We start from the raw sequence: 16946 nt of genomic DNA, 5'->3' as shown, positions 1-16946 counted from the left end.
GGGACAGCAGGGTGACCCAGACTGGCTAATTTGAGTACTCTATTCCCCTAGCTATCATGATCATTTCAGAGATGGGCATGTGGGTCTAACCAGGGTCTTGTCTGCAAGTGAAAAATACTCTACTGCAGAGTTAAATCCTGTTTCACAGCCTGCAATTATGTAAAATCAGAACTGCCAACCACCACCTTTTCCAGTTAAATGAAAGAAGTCACCTATAGAGGAAGAGAATCAGGTCAGTGAAAGGGAAGCAGATTCTAGAGGTAGCAACATAGCCCTAATAAGGTCCTTTTAGCCACTAGATCCAGCCATGCCTTAAGTTAGTTCCACCTTGGACTTGTCAATTACTTGCACATCCCCCTTGATCCTTTTTGACTTGGATTTCTGCCATTTGTCTATAATAATCCTGAATAATACAACTGCCACACCTAACAAAAACAAGTGGTTTAAAAATTTTACCTTAAAGCCGGTCTGTCCCAGCCATGATTAAAGTATAAGGTCATAGCTGACCCTCTTTTACCTGAACTTATTTTAAATATTTTTGAAATAATTATTTTATGTTTATAAACACATGTATGCTTCAGAATATTTACAAAATTCGAAATCAGCATTGAAATAAAAAAAAAAAAATCACAACTCCTTGACCCAGAAGATATCACTGTCAACATTTGAATGTACTTCCTTCTAGTTTAGAACCATGTATCCATGGCTTTTTTAAGTTGAGAACATGGACTATAGAGCTCGTTCTTATTTAACATTAGCTTGTGCATGATTTCCCATATAATGAAATGCTCTTCAAGTATATGACTCTTAGCAGCTTCACCTTATTTCATTCAGTCTTTCTCCTCCTTGAAATATTTTCTTATCTTGGCTCCTAGAACACCTCATTCTTCACTTTTCCTCCTTCCTCACCAACCCCACAGTCTCCTCTGCCACATCTGTCTTATCTCCCTTACCTTTAAGTGTTGAAGAAGCTCCAGATTCAGTCTTTAAACTGCTTCTTCCTCTACTCGGATATTTAGGGAATCACATTCTACCTCACAGCTTTCAAAACCATGTATATACTGACAGTTTCCAAATTTATATCTGCATCCTGGACCTCTGTGCTCTATTTCAGACTCTTATGTTCAATGCCTTATAGAAATAGTTATTTGTCTTATACAGACCTCAAGTTAGCATATCCAAGACTGATCTGATAATCACCCCAAATATGCTCCCACTGAAGCCTTGGCTATTTCTGTTAAGGACGATGCCCCATCCTTCTAGTTGCTCAGATCTAAAACCTTCAGAGTGACGCAGCTCTCTTCTTTCTCTCACGTCCCATATCCTATCATTATCTGTCATCAAGTTCTGTTGGCTCTACCTTTAAAACATATGCAGAATCTGACCATTTCTCACAAACGCACTAGCACTACCCTAGTGCAAGCCACACCATCTTTAACCTGAAACTGATGTTCTTGCTTCTATCCTCCCCCTCCCCTCTTGAACCCATTCAGTGGGCTGTTATTCCAGCTACTCCACTGGAACAGTTCTTATCAAGGCCACCAAAGACTACCATTTTGACAAATTTTATGGTGATTTCTCAGTCCTTATTATACTCAGCCAATCAGGAGGCATTTCACCCAGTTGCACACTCATTCTCCTTGGCCGTCTTTCTTTTCTTTTACTTCAGGATTACACTTTCTCTTTGTGTCTCTCCTAACTCACTGGGTGGCCCTTTTCAGTCTACTTGACAGGTTCCTCCACACTCTCTGACCTAAACTATTGGAGTAACCCATGGCTTAGTTCTCAGACCTCTTCCCTTCTTTATCTCCACTCACTCTCTTAGATGATTTCACCTAGTATCATACCTTAAATACCAATATGCCATTGGCTATTTGATGTCTCTTCCCTAAACTCTGTACTCATCCATGCTACTGCCAACTATTTCTTGAATGAATGAAGGCAGGAACTATGTTCATCTTCATGGTTATACTCAGCACCTATAATAGTGCTTGACACAGCAGTCAATTATCAACTGTTAAATTAATGAATATTGTTCAACTCAATGCCACTGTGAGAAAATTAAAAAGATAGATGACAGTCATTAGCTAATTTCAAGTAGTTTTTTTTTTTAAATACAAGCCAGTGCCATAATAGAAGGCAGTTCATGATATTGTTTTCTAAATATACATTGGTCCGATGGTCTGGCTTGTTCCAAACCTGAGAATCAGAGCACCAAAAGGAAGTGATAGATTAAATGTCAGTCAGTAAACCCTCTGTTAATATTTTTTTCCTCATTCTCAGGCCATTAGTAATGTTTGAGCAGCAGAAATCTTAGAGACATATTCTTAAATATCATAGAGTAAAAGAATTCAATGCTGCCAATTCATAACAAAATCAGGTATAATCAATTGAGTGAAGTTTAAGGTTGGCACTGTCTTAAAAAATTAAGCAGCTTAAAAAGGACAAATGTAACAAAGAAAAGGGACCTATTCTATGTTCCTTTGAACAAGAAAAAAAATTAATGTTGAAACCCCAAATGTCCAGGCCAATTCAGTTTCTCAGACTACAATCCACTAAATAATTATTTAATCACAGTGACATGGATGAACTCACAGATACACTGTTGAAAGAAGTGTGACATAGAAGACTGCAGAAGATGCTACAGTCTTTGCCTCCACTAGGAAGGAGGGCCACATGTGTCCATTTAAGTTAAAGTCAAAAAAGAATAGGAGGGTACTTTCAAAAATGATGAAAATTGTGGATATCTTAATTTGGATGATGGTTACATGGGTGTATATATTTGTCAAAACTCAGTGAATTGTATACTTAAGAGCATTATATTTTAATAAATTTAAAATATAACTCAATTTAGACAAAATTAAAGTGTCCTTCAATGAGTGTTCTGGACGAAGAGGAATGAAATAGATAAATATAAACAAATTTCCTTACTGCAGCATCTCTTACAGCTTTTAATATGCAATTATGCACTGTATATTTCTAAGAGGAGACTATAAGATACAGTAATGTTCCAGACTTAATTGGTCAAGGAACTTTTTTTTCTCATACACATTGACATCTATAAGACACTACAGTTTCAGAAACCCAATAACTTTAGCCTGGAAAAAATTCAAACAAGGGCTACAAATACCACTGAAGTCATTGAGAAAATATTAACATCTAATTTTAAGCAATCACTTTCTGGTGAACCTTCCAAAATGAACTAGTTATAAAATGTATTCCTATATATGGTCCAGTTAAGGACTAGAGAAATTCTGCCCAAGATAATAAATATAGTTCTCGTATTGTTGACCTTAAATTCCTTCTGGCAGTAATTAGATAACAAAACCAGATGTATACTGAAGAACTCTAAGCTTATGGCAAGGAAGTGTCATTCATCATCACATAGACAACACTTATCTGTTTTGTGTAAGACATCCAACTCACCCAGAGATGTTATTCAAGGCATTAAAACACAGCTAAAGATGATAGGTCATAGGTTGAGCTCCCCAGGAAGCTGACTCTGTGACTGATGTGAGTGCAAGAGATTTGTGTGGGGAGAGCTCTCAGATCAACACCTGCAGGGGAGCAAGAGAAGCCAGACTGGACAAGGGGAGATATTTAACTTGGATTTGACACAACAAAGGCCTCAGTGAATCCCACAGGAGCACTGGAACCAAGTTATTCAGCCATCAGGCAAGAGGGCCAGCCCTTTATATCCTCACAATGGACCAGTCTTTGCATGCTGGCTGCCACAGAGAAGGGGCATGACCACTGGCAAGCTGGCCTCCTTGGCTGAGGGGAGTGTTCACAGAAAGAGTGGAGAGCCAGCCACCAATCCTTCCAGCAGCAGGGAGCCTGAGTCTCAGCCCTGAAGCAGAAGCTGGGCGATGCATCACAGCGCACACTACAGCAGCTAACACACACTCGTTTCACCAAACTCACAAGGGGCATCTGCCCAGCAAGAAACTATTCCTACCTAATCTAACCTTCATGCTATTAACTGAAAAGCTCTGTTTAAGAATCAGGAGCCTAGATTGTGTCCCTACTGCTTTGACCATAACAAGTATTCATAAAATTGCAATAAAAACTACAAATAATCTAAGATGGTAGCCAAAAAAATATTTCCCAGTGTAAACCACATAATAAGAAACACTGATTAATTTTGGCATGACTAGAAGCCTAGCTGTCCTTCATGAGAAATAATGGACTGAGATCATCAGAATTCTCTAAGAGCTTTAACAAGAACATCTATAAAATTTAACCTCAGAAAACTTTTGAATAATTCCTAACACTGGAGTACTTTTTATATCACATTTCCCTTTGCTATCTTTAATAAAATTAAATTGGTATCCCAATAAACAAAATAACAAGAAAAAATGAGAGGTTCTAGGTTTCTCCCTGGTTCTCCTTTTTAATAATCAATTCATCTTAGTTTATGCTAATAACAATTCAATCAGAACACATCTGTTGAGGACCTTCCATTATGAGATACCATGCTTAGATACCACGTGTGAGGTTTATGAATTACATCTGGGTGGATAATATAATAGTATAATATAGATGTAATATAGATTACATCTATATTAAGGGTATGGAAATGAAGTTCAACATCTAATAGAGAAGACAGACATTTACACAGATGTCATGCATTCATTCAATAAACATACTTAAGCACTGTGTGCTCAGCTGTTAACAAGATAGACACAGTTCCTGCCTTTATGAGGCTTACATGAGACATGATATGTTAAAAATAGAAGGCTGCAGAAGGTGCTATAGTCTTTGCCTCCACTGGGAAGGAGGGCTACAGAAAGCTTAGGAACAGTAAACTTAGTAAGAATAATAGCAACTAGCCTTTATTGAGTGCTTAAAATGTGCCAGGCAAATATGTAAATTTATTTGGCTTTCACATCAATCCTCTGAGGTCTTTTTATTACTAATATTCCCTACTTGCAGATGAGGAGACTAAAACACAGAGATTAGGTAGCTTAATCAAGGTCACGCAGGTGGTGAGTGGTAGGCCTGGGATCCGGAGCTGCTCTGGAACTGAGCAGGAATTTGCCAGATGGACACACACAAAAAAGGAATGGTAAGAGCACTCCAGGCACAGGGAAGTACAAGTACAGGGACATAAAAATGGTCAGAAACATGTAAGTTCAGTCTGCATACAGGCTGACTGGGAAAGTAACCAGAGTCCAGGCCTGCAAAGTGGGGCAAGCAGGATACAGGCAGATGAAGAAAAGTGTCACGTGCCCCACAAGGAAGGGACTGCAGGAGAGTTGGCATGGGAGTGATGCCAATTCTGTCATTAATATCAGTAAGAATATCAATAAGAACGAAAGTGACTGACATTCCTTGAGAACCTCCTATAAGCCAGACATGGGCCAAATACTTACACACATTATCTCAGTTTAGCTTCACTGCAATCTTATGAGGAAGGTATGACCATTATCCCATTTTACAAGTGAGAAGACTGAGCTTTAAAGGGAGCAACTAGATGAGGTGAGGTTCTACTGTTTATGAGTGATAGAGCTAGGATCCAAAACCAAGGAACTCTAAGGTCTGTGTTTTCCGCCGCCTGCTCGCCAGCGTGCACATTTGACGTGGAGGGGTAGCAGGGTGGCAGGCAGGTCAGTGAGGGGGGCACTAAGGCACCCACCCAGGAAATAGGTGGCTAGGTCTCGACCACAGCGTGCGAGCTGCAGGCTGCAGGAGAGGACATGTGAGAAATACGCATACAGAGGTAGCACCGGAGACAAGGTGGGATCTGGCAGCGAGAATGAAGGAAGAGTCGCGGACAACAGCAGCTGTCTGAAGAGGTGGTGATTCCATCATGCAAGCGAATGGGTAGGAACAAGCACTGAGAGCCGAGCAGGGGGATGCGGAGTGAGGGAAGATGCTGAGGTCAAGGTCTCCCAGGCTACCATGGAAGGAGCCAATGGGCAGCTGGAGATTTAGGTCTGGGACTGAGAAATAATCAGCTATGAAGGTACAGACTTGGCCACCATCATATTGAAGGCATAACAGTGGTTGAATTTGTCTAGGGAGAGTGTAAAGAACAGAAGGTGATAGAACTGTAGCAAAACCCAAATATTGAGGAAAATATTTTCATGCCTGCAAAAAGAGAGATCGAACTGCCTCCTTTAGAAACCTACTTGGGAAAGGGCTTTCTTTACAAGTAAGGCAAGTTGTCATTAGGAAAAAAATTGGTACTGCGAAACCAATTTATTTCCTACCACATGTGAGGTTTTGAAAAATATCTGGGTGGCATATTTCTGCTGAAGGAAATAAGCCAGTTCAATGGTATATCTATTAAATAAAAAATATTGCTAATAGTTTATCAGAGTTATCACCACAGATATGCCTAGCCACCCTGAGCCCCTGTGGCCAATGTCTGTAATTCCACTCTGGACACGAACACTGTTGGCTTTGGATGGAAGTGCCGGACACTCACAGCACTCCGAGGACATACTGTTTTCCAGCCTATTTTATGTTCTTTCTTCACCCTTCAGCCTAAAAAATTACCACAGTGCCACTTACCTACCTTAATGGGAATCTGCACAAAAGGCCATTTCTCCAGTTTCTCTCAAAAGCAAAGGAAAACTTCCCAATATTAATATGTAGCAAAAAGAAGGAGAAGAAAAAGCCTATTTGGTCCGCCCTTCTGGCTGTTGGTACCTTGCAGCTTATGACATACACATAGAGGGAGGTCTGATGAAATGAACCAGGCAGTCAGAGAGCTACTCCATTCCCGTGGAAACCAGGAGTCCCTTGGTGCAGACAGCTTTTCCTACTTTCCCATGCAGTTCTTTTGTGCGACTTTGAGGGGCTCGTGAATGATTTCTAAATGTGTGCCTGCTGAGGCGAGCCGCACAGGGAGGGAGGAACCCAGCCGAGCCGTGCCAGAGGAAGCCAACAGGATCCTAGCAGTGCGGGAGCTGGCTCAGCTCTTGTATGCAGTTTTTGAAGTCAGCAAAACAGAAACCAAATTACTATCATATTATGCTGGTGGAAGATCAAGAAGAGGGGACTCTACACCAGTTTAATTACTGTGAGAGATGCAGCGAGTCACAGAATAACAAATGTATCTCATGTGTGGACCCTGAAGACAAATGTAAGTTCTCATGCTGCTATATTTTATTGCTGTGTAATTTTCTTTCCGGTTTGAAATCATGCTTGGCCAACATGTAATCATTTCAATGAGAATTTCTAGTGAGGAAAGTTGTCTGCTAATCTTTACTTAAGACTTTTTTGTTTTCCTTTTATTAGCTAAGCAACATTATAAGAGCTGAAATTTCTGAGAGCAGCTGTGGCAATTCAGCCTAAGAATGGCTGAGAACTGTAACCCAAAGTACATCCAATTACTATGGGATTAACACTGGATGTATTTTTAATTTACTTTCTTAATGTAAAATGTGTACATCGCCGGTGTTTCTGATTGCATGCTATTTTAATAATACTGTGGCTAAACTAGTACCATCGGCATAACCAACAAAATGAGATATAGTTAAACAAGAGTCCCAGTAGTTATAAAACTTTTCTTCTTTGTCCAGGACGTTTATCTCCCCGAATGCTCAAAAAAATCCTGCAACCTCAATGCTAAAAGTTCATTCTGCTTTTTTGTCCTCGCTTTGGTGAGAAAATAATAAAACCAAACAGTGGAGTCTCCTAAAATTGTGAATGAAGAAAACTTAGAGCCACCACAGTTCAGTTCTTTAACTATCACTGTAATAATGGAAGACAAAAATCCAGCCCCGGGAGACCAGCATGTACACCAGCCTCAGTATTACAGAGCGTGGGTACATCAAGGTGAATGGTGAGCAGAAGCTATAACCTGTTAGTCCTTCCACACTTCATCTGCTACAAGTTCTGGCTTAGACATGGATATTCTTTGTGAAGAAAATACTTCTTTGAGCTCAACTACGAACTCCCTAATGCAATTAAATGATGACACCAGGCTCTACAGTAATGACTTTAACTCCGGAGAAGCTAACACTTCTGATGCATTTAACTGGACAGTCGACTCTGAAAATCGAACCAACCTTTCCTGTGAAGGGTGCCTCTCACCATCGTGTCTCTCTTTACTTCATCTCCAGGAAAAAAACTGGTCTGCTTTATTGACGGCCGTAGTGATTATTCTAACTATTGCTGGAAACATACTCGTCATCATGGCAGTGTCCCTAGAGAAAAAGCTGCAGAATGCCACCAACTATTTCCTGATGTCACTTGCCATAGCTGATATGCTGCTGGGTTTCCTTGTCATGCCCGTGTCCATGTTAACCATCCTGTATGGTGAGTGGCATTAGTTTCCCAGCTATATTCGCACTGGTAATAAAGAGCATGTGCATGCCATCAGCAGATGAGATGGGGCTCAGGGGGCAAACAAACTATAAATAGAAGGCTTTGTTTATACACTAGAGCCTACTATGTTACTTATATTTTACTCTTAAAATGGGATTTCACATAAAAATCAGACAGTCTATGACCTGTGATCATTGGAGAGTCTTGTGCTTCAAAACATGTACATCCTGTGTAAAAATGATCATTGGAGAGTTTTGTGCTTTAAAACATGTAAATTTAATGTAGAAATTTTTATAAATTACCCCATACAGTCATAAACCAATAACTTACCCATCATTCTGAATCTACTTGATTTTTGCGTCTTTATATTCCCAACCAATATTCCAGCCTTCAGGACAGAACAGTTTTAATCTTTGTCACACAGTTTTCAGCACTTTTAATGGAGTGATAAAGCCTTCCCAATTACTTTGGAACATTTGCAGAGAGAACATTAGTGGTGCAGTAGGTTTCATGTTAAAATATGCAGAGTCTCCATTAGAATAAATGAATTACTCCAGTTTTAATTGTTCCCTGCCCAGAGAAGCTAATTTAGAAATGTGCCTTTGAATTATACCCTCAACTCTTTAAAAATGCATATGCATAAACTCCTCCAGTCTGGTTTGGAGGAGGGTGGGAAACAAATGGGAAGGGATTAATCTTGCTTTCTTCTCAACAGAGTTTGAAACAGTCAAACCTCTCAGCAAGGGACCAGAATGTGATATTCTTTCCAAATTATGAGTAATACAGCCAGATACCTCCTTAAAGGAGAGACTATTGTGACTGCTGACACAGGCACAAGCAGCAGTCACTCAGAGCTTAGAGACAGGTTATGATAGCTATCTTTAAAGGGAAATTTTCTGGCCAAGTCTTAGGGGCTAAGATTAAAAAACATCAACCCAGCCCTAGAGAGTGTGAAGGAAGAAGGCGGTACGCAAGGGCAAGCAGGCGCCAGTTTGCACAAAGCTAGTAACGCTCATTGCAAGTCCAGCCTTCACTTGACCATTTAAATGCCACACCGGAATGATTTCATTAAATTTGCCTGTCCTTTCCCCGGCATCCCGGGGAAGATTCTCGCTTCCCAAACCCTCTCCCCTAGGAGGCAAACTCCAGTGGGGGTAGGAGGAGTGACAGAGCAGGACCCAAAACAGAGGCTGGAGGGTGGGGTGACCCCCGGCGTCACCCGCTTGGGGATCAACTGCGCCCCCTGGCGGCCGCCGCTCTGAGCGCAGCCCGTTCTCTCCGGAGCCCCGCCCCTCCCTGGGCTGCTCCTCCCGCCTCCCCCAGCCCACGGGGCGTGGGGCATGGGGCTTCTCCCACAAGGAAATGCCCCCTCCTTATCCCGCATCGGAAACACGGACTGAGGCCTGGGCCGCCTCCTTGCAGAGAAACCCCTTCGAGGGCCGACATCTGTTCCGAACAGACAGAGTGTGACTTCCCCCATAAGGCGCTGCAAAGGAAAAGGCTTTCGTTTCAGCTCAAGCTCTTTGCAAATAATACAAGTGAATGGCCGTAAATTAGGCTTGTACCTACGCTCTTTACTTGTCTAAATATCTCTTGTGGCATTTTGGTAGAGAGTGTACGTTTGCGTTGGAGTTTGTTCGGCTTTGTGGGTCTTTAATAAGAAAAGTGGACTTTAAAATTTTCCTTCTTACATGCAGGCAGGTCTAACTCCGCTGCTTATACTGTGATCAAAACTAATTAAGGTTTATATAACCGCTTGATTCCCCCTCCAAAACACAAAATCAGGACACTTTGTTTATGTCCATAAGGCACACTCTAACCTTCCTCATATAGCAGGTGACCTGCAGTGTCTCTTACATTGGAATTGTCTGGGGAGCTTGGAAAAAGCTTTGCAAACGCTTCGACATTTGATGTCCACCTCAGCCCACCCTCCAAAGATGATTTAATTGGGCTGGGTTTGGCATGGGCATCAGGACCTTCTCTAAAGCTCTTCAGCTGATTCTGATATGCAGCCAGGGGTGAGAGCTACCACCCTGAAGCAGCTATTCACAAAGCTTGGTCCCTGGACCAGCAGCATCAGCATCACCCGGGAGCTTGCTAATTCAAGTGCAAATTCTACAGCCTGCTCCAGACTAACTGCATCAGAACCTCTGGAAGGAGGTCCAGCAGTGCATGTTTTAAGAGGTGTGGCAGAGTCTGATGCTCACTAAAGTTTGAGAAATGCCTCCCTAAAACAAAGCTCAGAGCAAGGACACCTTCCTTTATTTTTCTTCACCCTTGTCTTCAGCTCTCCCTACACATACCCCAAATTTGAGCTTGGCACCCAAAGCATTATTAGATCATTATTTTTCATTTTTACAAACAGACATATTCACAATCTGAATTTTTAGTCATTTAGTCATTTGCACTAATGCAATTTATTGCCATCACTGTATGGGACTGGATGGTTATAATAATGACTAGGAGGTGAGACTAACCTTAGGGAAATACATTCCAGAGAAATATGTGACTAAATCCTGACAGTACAGTGTGAGAGGTGCTCCAGAAGAGGAGCCAAAACACAACTTTTGACATAAGCCGTTAACAAAAGAAATGTTTTGCCAGGTGTAAGGGGGAAGAAAGAGAACCCCCAAATAGAGACTATCCGAGTTTACCATGCCACACTCACATAACTCCAGACACTAGAAATTTTCAAACCCTGCATTTGTCAGCCAGTGCTAGCTTATCATAGTTAAGTACAGTTGCCAGTGGGTTTTTTTCAAATACTAAAAATATATTGTGTTGCCCTTTGCCACCACCTGTGCCTGTCCCAGAGCTGGAAATTGTCATAGGATAGGGATCCACATGCTCCAGGAGGCACAGGGTTGCTCACTGACACCAACCTTCTGCCTCATAGGGTACCGGTGGCCTCTGCCGAGCAAGCTTTGCGCAGTCTGGATTTACCTGGACGTGCTCTTCTCCACGGCCTCCATCATGCACCTCTGCGCCATCTCGCTGGACCGCTACGTCGCCATCCAGAATCCCATCCACCACAGCCGCTTCAACTCCAGAACTAAGGCATTTCTGAAAATCATTGCTGTTTGGACCATATCAGTAGGTAAGTGGGAACATATTTCAGAGTCTCATTTGAAATGACAGTTCATGCTTTCTGAAAAGACTTGTTCCATTTTGTTGTACTGAAACCTGACATCCTCAATCTACTGTTTTGGGTGGTGCAGGATATGTTACAACATCGTAATTATCAGATTCGCTTCAGGAAAGAAAAATCTGTTTATGTCACTGGCTGACAACATGAATTTGTATTGCTTTGCACAGGCAAGACTATAAACAATAGAGCCAAAAAATCGGAAATTACTGTGCTGTTTTCCCTATTTCTTACTTTCAAATCCACGACTAATTCTTGGGTTTCACAAAGACCTCAACTTTTATAATCACTGGACTTACGGTCAAGGTAAAGATGCAGACCACTTCGCTAGAGAACATAAAGCCTCTGGGCTCTAGAGAAAGGTACCATGTGCTGTAGCTTGGAGGGAAAATGTGGGCCAGAGGAAAGTGCCAGGATTTGCTTTGGGGCAAGGCTGCTTTTCAGTCCGCCCCAGTGTCCCTATTTACCTTCCTCCTTTTATGATACCACACACCAAAGGATTTGAACTCGCTTCTGTTAGGTTGATTACATCCATTCATCTCTCTCCAGTATTGATCTTCTGTCACACACCTAATAGTCAGAAAAGCCCAGGTAATGGAAGCTAAGGGGGCGGGTCTTAGGCAGTGAAGTGAATTGTACCTGTCAACCTCAGCAGCTTGGTTGGTAACCAAAGATTCTCTGACATTCATTTTAAAATCCAAAAGCTTAGCAGGCAGGAGTGTTGTACCTGCTTATGGCCACGCCGGTGCCAGCATCCGCTAATATGAGAGACTATGAGATTCCACCACTTGAAATCAAGGGCTTGAATAAGCTTATCCACAGCATTGGAATAATAGTACCAATAATAAGAGCCAACACAATAATACTATATCTTGTGTATTTTAGTTCCCATTGTTTTCTTTGCTGCTAGCAATGGGAACTATTATGCAATTTGAAGAGTAAGTAGCTCCATCTTATAGATGAGGAAAAACTGGGATTCAAAAAGCAAAATGAGCTGTGCAAAGCCCCACAGCCAGTAAGTAGCACAGTGAGGATTTTGTTGAATTCTGATAGGAACATCTGATGGAAACACTAACAAATCACACTTGTGTCACTTTCAAATGTTTAAAAAGTCTTACCTGCATTCTATTTTAAATTTCCCATTACCGTTTGAGATAGAAGATTCTATGGTGCTTATTTGATAAATGAGGGAACCAGAGTACAGAGGTATTGTGGCTTACTGGATCATATCTCCAACTTGCAGCAGGACTAGGACTCTAAACTTCCAGCACCACGCCCTGTTCTTTCTGTACCTTCCTTAGGAAACAGTTTTTGCTCCTAGAAAATGCTTGTAGTTTCTGGGACTGTGCAAGTTGGACTCATTCTACTAAGAGCAAGAAAGTGAAGGGCCAGTAACCACTCAATCCCAATTACACATAAAATGCCCCGGGGAACATTCTGATTTAATTGCCTAGGGTGAGGCCAGATGATTTTAAGGGGCAGTCAGAGCTGAAGACCACTGAGACAGGTTTTCAGGGTGGTCAGTGTGATAAGTAGAAGAATCAAGAATAATGCAAAGGGAGCAAATGAAGCTATTTATTTTTACCCTGATACACTGTCCATAGTTTTACCCCAATATACTGTGCCATTGGTGAGACAAATGCTAGGAAGGTCAACCATCTTTTCCTCAGTCACACTGACTCCCCCATCTCATTCAAGCTTCATGATAACAACAGCAGTAAGGTAACAGTTTCTGAGCGCTGAGTACAGACCCAGTAGTATACAAAGCCCCTTAAAGAAAATCAGCTACAGAGAACTCAGTTGCACAGGATGATATTGCTTATAATCAGGAGTCAATATGGGTCAATCTGAGTCCAAAGCCCATGCTCTTTCCACTGCCCAAAAGATAGCCAGAAAGAGCCAGAGGCAGACTATCACCACAGGAGGCAGGCAGGCTGAAATGGTTGTGGTGGTGCTGGGCAGGGATCATTCATCCATCCACTCGGCCAGTCTTTTTGAGATGGAGTTTCGCTCTTGTTGCCCAGGCTGGAGTGCAATGGTGCTAACTCGGCTCACCGCAACCTCCGCCTCCCGGGTTCAAGCAATTCTCCTGCCTCAGCCTCCTGAGTAGCTGGGATTACAGGCATGTGCCACCACGCCCAGCTAATTTTGCATTTTTAGTAGAGACAAGCTTTCTCCATGTTGGTCAGGCTAGTCTCAAACTTCCGACCTCAGGTGATCCACCCACCTTGGCCTCCCAAAGTGCTGGGATTACAGGCATGAGCCACTGCACCCACATTTGACCAGTCTTGTAATGTGCATCTACTATGTGCATGGCACTGTACAGACCAAGATGAAAAAGATATGCATTCAAAGATCTCTCACAGTAAGGTAGGAGAAGAAAAAGAATTTAAAAAGTTACGTAGAATCTATACTAGAAGTCTGAGGTGTGTGCCCTGAGGAGGGGGCAAGTGGAAAATGTAAAAAGGTAAAAGGCAGATCTAATGAAGGACCTACAGAGACTCAGCACAAATATTCTCTTGAGTTTTCTTCTAGTGTTTCTGTTTTGATTATTTTGCTTTGGGTTTAGTTTTTTGTTTGCTTTGTGTGTGGTTTCTTTTAATTTAGATCCTTAGTCTAGCTGGAATTTTAACATATGATCTAACTTGTTTTCTTCTACTAGTGACTAAAGCTTTTTTTAGACTCAATTGATATTTTCTCTTCAAGCTATTGATATGTTCACTCTCTTGATAAATTTCTAAATATAATACTGTCTTGCACTCCTGGAATATTGAGTTTGGATGACGAAGTTGGTTGGTTTATGATTCTTACAAGTTTTCTTTTTCTAGCTTTATTAAATGATAGAGAAGTTTCCACTTTCCCTAAGTCTTGAAGTCTTTAAGTAGAAATTATATGTTTTTGAGAGGTTATGTAGAACTTGGTTCCAAATCTCTTCATCCTGGCTTTTTAAACAGTATTTTAAGTTACATTTCTAACTTCTACAGTTCTTGTATTTACATTTTCTATACCTTAATGGGTTATTAGCTGCATACAAATTTTAACTTTTACATTGATTCTTTTATCATTAAATGTCCCACTTTATATCTAGTGATGCTTCTTGATTTAAAATTTGATCTTAGTATAGCTATGTTAATTTTCTTTTGATTATCATTTTTGGGTATATCTTATTTCATCCTATTACTTTCAAACCTTTTGTGACTTTAAAGTGTTAGCCTGTAAGCAGCATATAAAGTTTTGTTTTTAACCCCATCTTTGTCTTTTAGTTGGAGCATTTAGTCCTTTTACATATAATGTTAACTCATATTTGGGTTTAAATCTGTTATCTTACAATTTGCTTTCTATTTTCCTATTTGTTCTATATTCTAGTTTCTTTTCATTCTTACCTTCTTTTGGACTAATCAAGAATTGTCAATTCATCATTCCCCTTTATGAGCTTGTTATCCATTGTTTTAAATTACTTCAATGATTACAACATTCCTTATTGACCTTAGAGTCTAAAACAAATTATTACTTGTAACACTTCTTGGATAGTGCAAAAACTTTAGAACCTTTTAACTCCATCTATCCCTGTTGTCTTTTGGGTTTTTCCCTATTTACTAGATGTCTTTTTTAAACCCATAAGACATCATTATAGCCATTCTATTCACTATTTCTCACATTATTAACCCCTGTTGCTGTTAATTGCTTTCTTCCTTTTCATGATTTTGCCTGGGTTCCTCATTCCTGAAGAATTTCCTTTAGAATATCATGTCGTTTTTTCTGTTTTTCTTATCCTAGACATCTTTATTTTGCTTTCATTTCAAACACATTTTTGCTCAGTATAGAATTCTAGGTTGACAGTCATCTTTTTTTTCAGCACTTCATAGGTGGCAAATCCAACATTTCAGGCTTATATTTTTTGTTTGTAACAACCCAGCTGTCAGTCTTATTGTTATTCCTTCAGAAACATCACCTTGTGCCACGCCCTGCTGCTTCAGAATGTTTTGTCTCTATTTTAGCAACTTTACCATGATGTACTTAGTTGTGAATTAGTTTTTGTTTTTATCCTGCATGGTGTATGTATTGATTCTTAAACTTGTGACTTTGGCCACTTTGAGAAAACTCTTGGCCATCATCTTTTCAAATATTGCTTCTGCCCCATTCTCTCTCTTCCTCATGTCTGGGACTCCAATTTCTTGTATGCTAAATCTTTTACCTAAGTTCTTTATAACTCAATCACTTCTACATTTTTTTTTCTTGCTTTTTTCTTCAACTTTTAAGTTCAGGGGTACATGTGCAGGATGTGCAGGTTTGTTACATGGGTAAACGTGTGCCATGGTGGTTTGCTGCACAGATCATCCCATTACCCAGGTATTAAGCCCAGCATCCATTAGCTATCCTTCCTGATGCTCTCCCTCCCACCTCCCCCGACCAACAGGCCCCAGTGTGTGTTGATCCCTGCCATGTGTTCATGTGTTCTCACGATTCAGCTCCCACATATTAGTGAGAACATGCAGTGTTAAACACTTCTACATTTTATGCATTTTTCTCCTCTTATTTCTTTAGATAGCTTTACTGACTTTTCTTCTTCTGTTACTAGTCCTCTCATCAGCTACTTCTAATCTGCCTAAGACCCATCTGTTGTTTTCTTAATTTTAATTCCTACACTTTTAGTTCTAGATTTTTTCATTTAATTCTTTATAGATTCCAGGTTTTTAGAATAATTCTCCAAGTTTTCATCTATTTTCTTAAACATTAATCACAAGTTATCTGGATCTCTCTTTTCTAGGTTGTGGGATTACCTAGAGATTTCTGTTTTCTGAGTTGTGGGGTTTTTTTCTCTTCATTTTGTCTGTTGATACGTCTGGTAATTTTTTTAATTGAGTACTGTGTATGCCTGGTTTTTTTTTTGAGACGGAGTCTTACTCTGTCGCCCAGGCTGGAGTGCAGTGGCACAATCTCGGCTCACTGCAAGCTCCACCTCCCGGGTTCACGCCATTCTCCTGCCTCAGCCTCCCAAGTAGCTGGGACTACAGGCGCCCGCCATCATGCCCGGCTAATTTTTTTTTTTTTTTTTTTTTTAGTAGAGACGGGGTTTCACCATGTTAGCCAGGATGGTCTCGATCTACTGACCTCATGATCCGCCCGCCTCAGCCTCCCAAAGTGCTGGGATTACAGGCATGAGCCACTGCGCCCGGCCGCCTGGGCTTTTTCCCTATTTACTAAATGTAAATAGGAAAAGAATGGTAATCCTTTTTAATTGAATACTGGACACTGAAATAAAATGTTTGGGTGCTTTGTTGATACTGTCTTTCTCCAGAGTGGAATCTTTCAGCATTAACAGCAGTTAAAGTAAGCACTTCCCCTTAATCCAATAAGGGATTGAGTTTATTTAAGGCAAGGTTTCTTATAAAAGCCAGTCTATTTCCAGTTTGCCTTTATACCTAGGATGTATTTTTTCACGATCCCAGATGAAAGCCTGATGTGTTCTCCATTTTGAGGAGCTCTGAACTTCAAGTTTTATATCCTCAACATCATAAGA

The 16946-nt window shown here is 40.8% G+C and overlaps 1 protein-coding gene across 2 annotated transcripts in view; it reads left to right on the top strand.

Annotated features, from left to right (window-relative positions):
- Positions 1 to 6686: 6686 nt before the first annotated feature.
- The window catches only part of HTR2A (5-hydroxytryptamine receptor 2A), a 69464-nt gene continuing 59204 nt past the window's right edge, over positions 6687 to 16946 (top strand). The window contains 3 exon segments of one of the 2 annotated variants that reach the window (NM_001133446.1): positions 6959 to 7093; positions 7533 to 8271; positions 11177 to 11377. In NM_001133446.1, coding sequence (NP_001126918.1) covers positions 7860 to 8271; positions 11177 to 11377 — 613 coding nt within the window. In that variant the 5' untranslated portion in view covers positions 6959 to 7093; positions 7533 to 7859. 2 annotated transcript variants of the gene reach the window in all.

Source organism: Pongo abelii, chromosome 14 (genome assembly GCF_028885655.2).
Source record: "Pongo abelii isolate AG06213 chromosome 14, NHGRI_mPonAbe1-v2.0_pri, whole genome shotgun sequence".
Classification (NCBI taxonomy): domain Eukaryota; kingdom Metazoa; phylum Chordata; class Mammalia; order Primates; family Hominidae; genus Pongo; species Pongo abelii.
Note: the sequence above shows the minus strand (reverse complement) of the source record. Positions and strands in the feature narration are given on the sequence as shown.